This window comes from Pinus tabuliformis, chromosome 6 (assembly GCF_031772625.1).
Source record: "Pinus tabuliformis cultivar Carrire ecotype Pingquan chromosome 6, CPIR1, whole genome shotgun sequence".
In the NCBI taxonomy this organism is placed as follows: Eukaryota; Viridiplantae; Streptophyta; class Pinopsida; order Pinales; family Pinaceae; genus Pinus; species Pinus tabuliformis.
Genome location: NC_142292.1, coordinates 1,401,544,430 through 1,401,554,079, shown reverse-complemented (window position 1 = coordinate 1,401,554,079; position 9,650 = coordinate 1,401,544,430). Strand labels below are relative to the sequence as shown.

The 9,650-nt window shown below is 40.9% G+C and overlaps 1 protein-coding gene across 1 annotated transcript; it reads right to left on the bottom strand.

Annotated features, from left to right (window-relative positions):
• Positions 1 to 5,671: 5,671 nt before the first annotated feature.
• LOC149263899 (uncharacterized) lies at positions 5,672 to 9,333 on the bottom strand. The gene is made up of 3 exons (XM_089392078.1): positions 8,076 to 9,333; positions 6,534 to 7,487; positions 5,672 to 5,748 (listed from the first exon to the last, which is right to left on the bottom strand). The coding sequence occupies exons 1-3, from the start codon at positions 9,331 to 9,333 to the stop codon at positions 5,672 to 5,674; spliced, it is 2,289 nt and encodes a 762-aa protein (XP_089248204.1).
• Positions 9,334 to 9,650: the final 317 nt, after the last annotated feature.

The window sequence follows — 9,650 nt, the reverse complement described above, 5'->3', positions numbered from 1 at the left end:
TTTTATAAAAAATGTCATCCAAGGATATGAGGCCTTGTGGCCTTTATTTTCCAAACATGTCGATACATCATCAAAAATAAAAAAATAAAAAAATCTAGCTCTCAAACTAGTGACTACGCATGATGGTGATCATGGTAGTATACAATAACACGTGCTACTCATCGTAGCAAACAACTAATAGTTCCAAGAACCCCTACAATATGCCTCTGGTAGCGGAGAGGCAAATCATCTATAGTGGCATCTGGGATGCCCAAATTCAACCTTTCAAGGTTGTGCTCTATCTCTATCATTGTCTTTGCTGCATCTAGGTTCTATAATATGGGAGAAATTGGTTTCTCGCCACGATGATCATATCTATGTAATCCAGCTGGTCTCACTGGGGTTGTTATCACTCAGATTTTCCTAGAAGTTGTTGGGAAGAGGAAAGGGATCTGAGGTAACCACAAACCAATCTTTGAGATACAGATTCTAGCCAATCTGTATCCATAGAGGGCTCTCTCTTTCAAATTTAGCTTTGTTTTTGAATGATATTAGGCTAGTTGTGAAGTTTAGGAGTTTTGTTTGAATTTGGGTGGTGAGATTCAATAGCAAAGGGGTAAGAATGAGTAGATTAGTCCATTGGGCTAATGGAGTCAAAGAAAATGGCTTAACTGGACTTGATTTCTTCACAAAAGATGGTTTAACAGAGCAAGGTAGTCAAACAGGGAACAATTAGAGACTGAAAGATGGAATGGGCTTAAAGGGTTAAAGGGCAACTAAGAATCCTTTAACATACTTTAAATGATCAGAACATGACTAACCACCAATAAAGAGCAATTAAGAATTCTTTATTAAATGATTAAAATGAACAAACCAGGAAACATGAGCAATCAAGAATTCACTGTTTATACTAGTTCAGAAGAAAACATTGAGAATAATAACGATTAAAAACAGAGTGCAATTAAGCAAATTCTAAGTTATTCTTTTTCGTTTATCATTCAGATGTGAAACATAGATGATATGTTAAACAAGGAAAACTTTAAAACACAAGGTATAGATGAACTTATTGATCCGGTTTTTTATTCAAGAATTCTGAGAAAAGTCCTTAGCTCCAATTCTTCATCCAGCAAGCCACAAAGTTGGTCCAATCAGCACTTTATTCGAAAATAGTCATTATTACAGCAATGTCTAAGAATCCACCCTCAATACTCCAATTGAGGGGGTATTTATACAAAAAATCTTTACGAAAATATCTCATAACAGAGTGAGATATATTCTAGTGATGACTAATTATTTTTACAGAAAAATAGAGACACTTAGTTTCGAATTTAGGAGAAAGGTGAACTGATGATGTGTTGTTCCTATTCTCGCTGAATGTGCTGGAGGCAGGCCCTTTTATTTGGTTTGTTGTTGTCCTCTTTAGTAAATCTGTGCTGGCTGCCCTGTTTCGACCAATACTTTCCACTTGTTCTGATACACTTCGACCTGTTTGACCCCTGTTCATCTTGTTGTGGTAAAAGCCCAAAATTTACATTTTACCAAAAGTAAATTTACAAAATTCTCAATATGTCTTCCCACCATTTTTGCTCTGGCAATCTGTGTTTCTGAAGTTTCCTCAGAGTCTCATCAGTTTCTGTATATTTGAAAAAAGTAGGCTAGAGTTGAAACAAGTGCTTTACCTCATGTTCAATATAGAATAAGTTCTCCAAGCTATCATAGAGAACTTGGCCTGTGGGAAGTGCTTTTGTTCCTAATGCACTTGTTGATGAACTAGCTTGATCTCCAGCATACTTATTCAATTTATCTACATAATCAATGTACTTCATTAACCTGTCATTGACCAAAGGACTTGGTAGCCCTTTATTCTGCAAAACTGTGAACTTCTCTATAAAAGAATTGATTTCCACCTGCATATCTTAACATATTCTTTCTAGATTCTGCATTAAAGTTCTTTTAGTTAGCACCCTTTTGATTTCCAAAATAGTGTCAGTTCTATCTGGGATGCCAAGTGCTTCCAGTTGTTCCCTATTTTTGTTATTTAAAAAATGTATAAGCTTGTTGGCTTGTTCAGGCATTTGTCCTAACTATGCTCTTGTCTGTTGAATTTCTCCATGTGTTGCTTTCACTAAATCAATCTGTTCATAAATCACTTGGATAGATGCCCACACATCATTTATAGATTGAATGATGTTGGCCCAAAGGATTTTCTTGATCTCTGCCAGGGGCTTGTCAAAAGTGAGCTCTTGTTCTAATGTTTTAACTTTCCTTTCTAAGGCTTTAATCTCCCTGGTTTTTTCTACAACACTTATTTTTGAGGCATCATACTTCTTTTCTATATTGGCCAATTGTTCTTTTGCTTGTTTTAATTCTATAACTTGTAATTTCAGTTCTTCCATGGCCTTTATCAATTCTTCAGTGCTCATATTAGTACTACTACCTGATGTTGTTCCTGTTGTTGATGTACCTGTAATCACCTCTGCTGTGCCTGTTGGGATGTTTGGAGCCAATGTTGTTCCAAGTATAGAAGGGACTGTTGTTGATGTACCTGTAGGAATTACTTCAGGAGGCTGGGAGGTCGACTCTCCCTGCTTTTCCTTCAGTGCTTTCTCTAATGCCTGCTCTGTATCATTCAATCTTTCATTAAGTTTCAAGAGCAGGTCCATCATATCTTCTTCTGATTTCTATTGTACAACTTCTGCTGTCTGAGGATGCCTTGAAGGAGGCAGTTTCAGCTGTTTCCCCAGGGCAGCAATGTCCTCTTCTTTCTTCTTGATCAGAGCCTGTATTCCTTTAGCATCTTTGGGATCATGTCCCAATCCAATGATGATATCTTCTAATGATTTAACTCTGTTATCTTTGGCTAAGGAGGAGGATTTTTCCAAGTGAAGTTGAGCAGCTGTATTGTCCAAGGAATTTTGTAGCTTATGGGCCATCATTGCTTTGTCAGGCAGTGTGGAATAGACCATTTCCCCAGTTTGCGTGTGAAGTTAAATCTGGTCCATAGGATGAATATCTTTGGCTAGGACCTCCAAATTTGTTCTGATGTAATCTGTTGTTCATTGAGGTTGTTGCACCTTTGGCTTAAAATAACTCATTAACATTTTGCCTTCTTTAATATCATAAGCTGACATCAATCTCTGCTGGTTTGAGGGGGCCATCTTCAGATACTGATTATAAATTTGAAGCCTTACTGGATCATTCCTGGCTTTTATCTCTATAAATGTCTTCTTAATGTCTGAGGCCTGTTTGCTTTGTGGTTTGGTGGATGATACTTCTACACTGTGTTGTCTTTCTAGCTCCTGCCTTTGTGAGCTAAGAGATGTTTCTCCCAATGGAGAAGTTTGTTGGCTCACTGCCCTTTCTTCTCTGTGGCTGTCTATAGTCTCTTTCATCATTTCCTCTTCTGACAGGGGATTCAATCTTTGTCTTTTAGTCCCAGGCTGTTCCATGGGTCCACTGGCAGGAGTAGTGGTTTCCCTGTCCCTCTTTTTGCCTCTTTCCTCATTTAGAGGAGTTTGCAAAACTGGAGTTTCTACTGCTTTAGTTTGAGGTGGAGGAGTTGGTACTTGACCCTGTTCTTTGGACTTTCCAGGCTGATCTGTCATTGTGGGTTGTTCTGTGGTCTCTACTTCCTTCCCTTTAGGTGTGCCTATGGCTGGTATGTTGACTTCCGATGGAGGCTGTTGAGAAGTTCCAGCAATGGATGCCCCCCTTTCTGGCCCTTGAGATAGCTTGAAAAATACCTGCCTAAAAGAATCCAGGTCAAGGGTTTTCTCAAGAGATCTCATAGCATTTTCCATCTTTTCCTGTTCACTAATCTCTTCTATTAGGGTCCCTTCTACCCATTCATCCTGATTTGCAAACTATTCAATTTCTGGGATCCTATGATGTATATAAACTGATAGCCTGTTTTTTGTCCTTCTATCACATATGAAACTATTTTTTTTTTACAAAGTCGGGTGCTATATTAAGGTCTGAAATAAAATAGGGGAGTCAGATCTCCGAAGATACAATAAATGCTGGAAACAACCTGGGTCAATAGAGTTACAAAATGAGACTCTCTCTATTACCCTTTTTCTACTTGTTCTGATTCTAAAACTACTAAAGCTGCTATAGATTCTTACGAACTGAGATAACCAAAATTTACATTTAAAGACCATTTTAGTCGATTTCGATATGGCTAATTTGTCTTGCAGTAGATTCCTCCGGCTTTGGGTCCGCTTCAGGTTGTTTGGCACTTGAGGAGCTGGGTGCCGCTTTGTTTCGTTTATCCATCATCCATTGTAGAATTGAAATTGATTCTTCTGCATGGCTGCAGCGATTTGCTAAATGACGAAACTGTTCATGCAATGAAGACACCCTGTGCAAAAACAGATCTATTTCAGCTCTGTATTTCTCATTCAGAATGCGGTTCTGGTCTTCCAGCCTTGTTTCGAGGATCTTTTGTTGATTCTCCAGAATGCGTTGCTGGGCTCTAACTTCTTCGAGTTCAGCTTGCAAGTCTGAACAATGCAGGCAGTCTTCACTTCGGTCCATTGGGATTGATAAGGGAGTAAAGAAACAGGAAGGAGAGAGAAGAATGGTAAAAACGCGGCAATCAAACAGAGCGGGGGTGATAAAAAGGGCAGCGGGAGTTAAGATTAGAAGAGACCAGAGAGCACATAAAGCAGAGGAAGTATACAGAGAAGCGGACTTTGGGGCGCTATGGATGAGAAGCGCAACATAGATCCAGTTCAGCTGAGAGGAGCACCTGCTTGCTATACTCCAGACATTCGAACCCAAGCAATCGCTGAGATTAAGACAGAGTAGAAGGAGCTTTCTGCAAGAACCAGGGGACAAGAGAGGCTTACAGCGGGAAAGAGAAGGATTCACGAAAGAGAGTAAGATAGTGCCAGAGAAGGGAAGGGGGGTGTTAATTATATAGTAGAGCTGGGGATAAATTAGGCGGGAGCAAGAATGACTAGTCACGGGAGGCTGGAGGGGAGTCTGCTGGCGAATCTGAAAAGAGTCCAAGAGTCTCAGAGATACAAATCTGGGGAAAGATATGCCGGCGGGCATGATGAAGTTAACCTGATTGCTGTGTCTTCTGCAGTCGTCGCGTCCATGTATTATCCCTATGCTGATGACAGTCCAGTTGCCGGCCCAATAAAAAGGACAATTATCAGGCCTGACACCGGATTTAATCTTGTAGCGGGAGATTTCCATTGAGATCATGGCAGATATTGGATCGATTCCCTGGAGTTGCATCTGAAGGTGCCGGCGGGTCTTCCACACGCATTGTTGGCGTGTTCATCCGCCTTTTTGTTGAGATTTCGAAGGATATGGAAATATTTGATGTCATCCATCATATGATGAAGGATATGGTTTCGTTTATTTACTTGTTGAAGCAGAATGTTGGGGGAGTTTTGCTGCTGCGCCATTAATCGGATTACGATTGAGGAATCCCCAAATACCTGAGCTTTTTTAATTCCCATTTTGCCTAACTGGGTTAGACCTTGGAACAAAGCCAGAGCTTCGGCTCTGTTGTTCGAGACCTCCCCAAGACTCCACTCGTAGTGGAGGATGCATTCCCCTTTGGGGTTTGTGATCAGTCCCCCTGCTCCAGCTATCCCAGGATTCGATTTGGAAGCCCCATCAAAAAACAGGGAATAGCAGTTACTCTTTTGAATCCAATTGGCGAAGTCCTGCTCTTTTAGTATGATTTTCCAAGACTTGATTTCTTCTTTGTTCTGAACTTCTCTCCTATTGCCTTCTGGTACTTTGCACTGCCTGTGCAAGATGTAACTAATTATGTCTCGCTCCTCAACACTATACTATGTAGCATCGATTTTGCCTTTGGTGTTGTTTGAGATAGTTTCCAAGGCAAGAGTTTTGGCTTTGTTGCATGTGGTTCGAGTGTTTGTACTCTTATCTTGAAAAAAAAAAAAAATTCCTGGCAAGCCAAATTCGCCACAGCAAGGTGCGGGGAAGAGCATTCCATACTCTTTTCACCAAGTGACTTCTTTTTTCTTTCCAAGGACAAATTTTCCTCCACTTGTATATTGTCTCTGCTATGGTATTCTGAGGGTCCCAGTTTATAGCTCCAATGAAAGACATCTTTCTCCAGCAATCGGCAGCAAATGGACATTCTATGAATAGATGATACATCGTCTCTTCAGCTTGGCAGCAGTTGGGACATCTGGAGGGTCCATTGATACCCCTTCTTTTTAAATTTTCTGCTGTTAAAATTTTGCCTCTCAGAAGAAGCCATATGAAGAATTTTATTTTTGGGATAGATTCTGCTCTCCAAGCTAATTTCCAATGAGGCCATATATTGAATTGAAAGGTGTTGCTGCAAATTTGTTGATGGCCTGCTTTGACTGTGTATTCGGTCCCAGAAGAGTCCCAACGAAAGTCGTCTGCTTCATTTTCTTTAATAGGGGCTTTGTTGTGAAGGAGGGTCTTTAGGCAGCTGAGGCTGGGCTCTAATGCGTTAGGAATTTCAGGGAAGGTCCAGCCTATCCAGGTACGGGAGTGAGGATCCCAACTGGAGATTTGGGCTAGATTGTAAATACCTTCCTCGTTAAGAAACTTGATGATTGGCTTGGCTTCTTTGTGCGTATTCAGAGGCTGGTGTCCCAATATTTTATCAACCCCAAAGTTTATGCTATCTCCTCCCCCTGGGACTTTCGATATATTCTGGATCATCATAGGCAGAGACTGTTTGCATAACCTCCAGATTTTGGTAGAGTCTCTATTTGGAATATTGGAATCAAGAAGCTGCTGCCTGGGAAAGCTTAGATATTTGACCTCCAATACTCTTTTCCACCACATTGGAGGCCCTGTTATTAGCCTCCAAACAATTTTCGCACCAAAAGCCAAATTCAAGAATTTTGGTGCTCTTATGCCAAGTCCTCCTCTTTCTTGAGTTTGTATAACCTGCTTCCATTTGACTAAACTGAACTTGCTTTTGTCGCTCTTACCCCCTTGCCATAGGAATTGGCGAAGGGCAGCTTCCAATTTATGATGAAAGATGGCAGGAGCCTGATATAAAGAGAAACGATAAAGAGGTAAGGAGGTGATACCTGACTTAAGGAGAATGAGTCTGCCCGCAGGATTGAGCCATATTGTTCCCCATTGCTGCACTTTCCTTTTTACTTTGTCTATGATCCCATTCCAGGTATCAGCTTTCAAAGGTCCCAGACTAACTGGCATGCCCAAGTATGAGAAATGGGTCCAATCGATTTTACAAGGAACCCCGAAAATGTTGGCAATGTTGTGGATAGTTTGATTTGTCGTATTCCATCCATAGATACAGCTTTTGAGCTGATTTACCAGTCCTCCCGAGTAATCCATAAACTGATCTAGTAATTTCTTGAACCTTTTTGCAATTGTGATGGAGGCGCCTCCTATTAGCAGGGTATCATCAGCGAACTGAGAGTGGTTAATATTTTTAACTCCAGTCCCATAATTGATGCCAGTTATGAGTCCAACTCTCCTGTTGTGATCCAGAGCTTGACTGAAAGATTCTGCCATGAGAATGAAAAGGTAGGGGGAGAGAGGACATCCCTGTCTTAAACCCCGGGAGGATTGGAAAGCTTCACATGGTCTACCATTGATCAAGGGGGATATCGAGGGACTGGATATGCATGATGCAATGAGATTAATGAAAGAGGTTCCAAAGCCCATCTTTGTAAGGACAGCAAATAAGAAGGAATGTCTGACTCTGTCGAAGGCATTCGCTAGGTCAAGCTTTAAGACAAATCCTTTTTCTTTTCTGGATAGACTTGAATGAATGGCTTCTTGGACGAGAAGGATGGAGTCAGTGATATGTCTGTTCGGCAAAAAGCCTCCTTGGTTTTCAGATATCAAGGTGGGAAGAAGGGGTTTTAATCTTGTGGCTAAAATTTTGGTTAGGATTTTGTATGAAGAATTGCAAAGGGATATGGGTCTGAATCTGGAGAAGGAAGAAGGGCGGTTTTCTTTGGGGATGAGGGCTAAGAATGTAGAGTTGGTGAATCCTCCAATCTTCCTTTTTCTTTGGACCCATCGGATCATCTTAGACAAGTCTTTTTTTATCACATTCCAGTATTCCCTGTAGAAACAAATAGGGAAACCGTCAGGCCCTGGCGATTTATCAGGATGCAGAGACCAGATTTCTCTTTTGATTTCTTCTTCTTCGATATCTTTGTTGATGCTATCGTTCATTTCCTTTGTAACTCCTTTGGGCATGTGCTGAAGCAAGTCGGCATAGTCTTCTATTCCTTTATCCTCGGTCAGCAGGTCCTTATAGTGTTTAGAAGCTGCCTTCTTTATAGTCTCTTGAGTACTATGTTGATTTCCTTCACTATCCAGGATTGTATTGACATTGTTTCTAAGCTTCCGGGCTGTGGCCTGTTTGTGAAAGTAAGCAGTGTTTTTATCTCCCTCTTGAAGCCATAATTGTCTGGATTTTATGCGCCATTTGATTTCTTCTTCCCTATTTATTTTGCTCAGTTGTTCGTATAATTCACTTTCTTGCTCTTTGCTTTGGTGTGTTAATCCATGTTCTTCAATTCTTGCCTGCACATCTTCTAGCTCATTTTTAACTCTCTTTTTGTTCTCCTCTGGTTCTTGGTATCTCTCTTTGGCCCAATCTTTTAAAGCCTTCTTGGTTCTTTTTAATTTCATTTCCCAAATGAAACTTGGCGAGCCTTCCACATGCTGGATCCACGTTTCCTTAACAATTTCTCTGACCACAGGTATCTGATTCCAAAGAGGGCTGAATTTGAATGGAATGGGCCCAAGAGGGCGGTGGTTTTCCAGAGTTAAGGTGATTGGGTAATGATCAGAGGCAGATGTGTTGAGAACATTAGAGTATCCTACAGAGAAGTTTGAGAGGAGCGATATATTAACTAAAAATCTGTCTAATCTTTCCATTATATTGCCACTGCCAATTCTGCGATTGCTCCAGGTATATCTGCGATTTTTGGGAATGATATCCACTAAATCGTTGTCCTGGATGATGGCCTCCAAGTGCTCTCTAAACGGATCTGTAGTAAAAGTGCCTCCCCTTTTTTCATTTGCATGCAGTATTAGGTTAAGATCACCTGCAATTATAATATTTGGATTGCTTTCTCCATCAATGCTATTTTTCAAGTCATCCCAACAAGTTTCCTTTTCTCTATAGTGGTTGGGAACATAAACATTGTAAATGGTCACTGTCTGGCTGCCTGTGTTGCTGTCAAGAGTAGTTCTAATCCAGTTCTGATGAGAGTTTGCTGCAGTGCAAGTCCATTTGCTGTTGTCCCAAATGGTAGCAATGCCTCCCGAGGCTCCTCTAGATTCGCTGATGTTGCCCGAGAATCTCTTCTGTTGTTCTATAATTTTTTTCATTTCATGTTGATCTTGTTTTGTTTCTTGTATCAGCATTATTTCTGGCTTCTCATTGTGAATCAGGTCTCTGAGGGCTGCAATTTTAGAGGGGTGCCCTAAACCCCTGCTATTCCATGAAAGGATTTTCAACATGGTGCATTGGGCGTGCGGAGAGGTGCTCGCCTCTCTTGGTCTTTACCACTTATTTCTTTCTCTTGATGTCCATGGATAAAGGATTCTATTGGAGTTTGCGTTCCCAATGCTATGTCCTTTTGGGCATTCTCCTCCCTATGTTGTTTAGCGGTTTTTCTGCCTGGGCCTGTTTTTTTGAATGAATC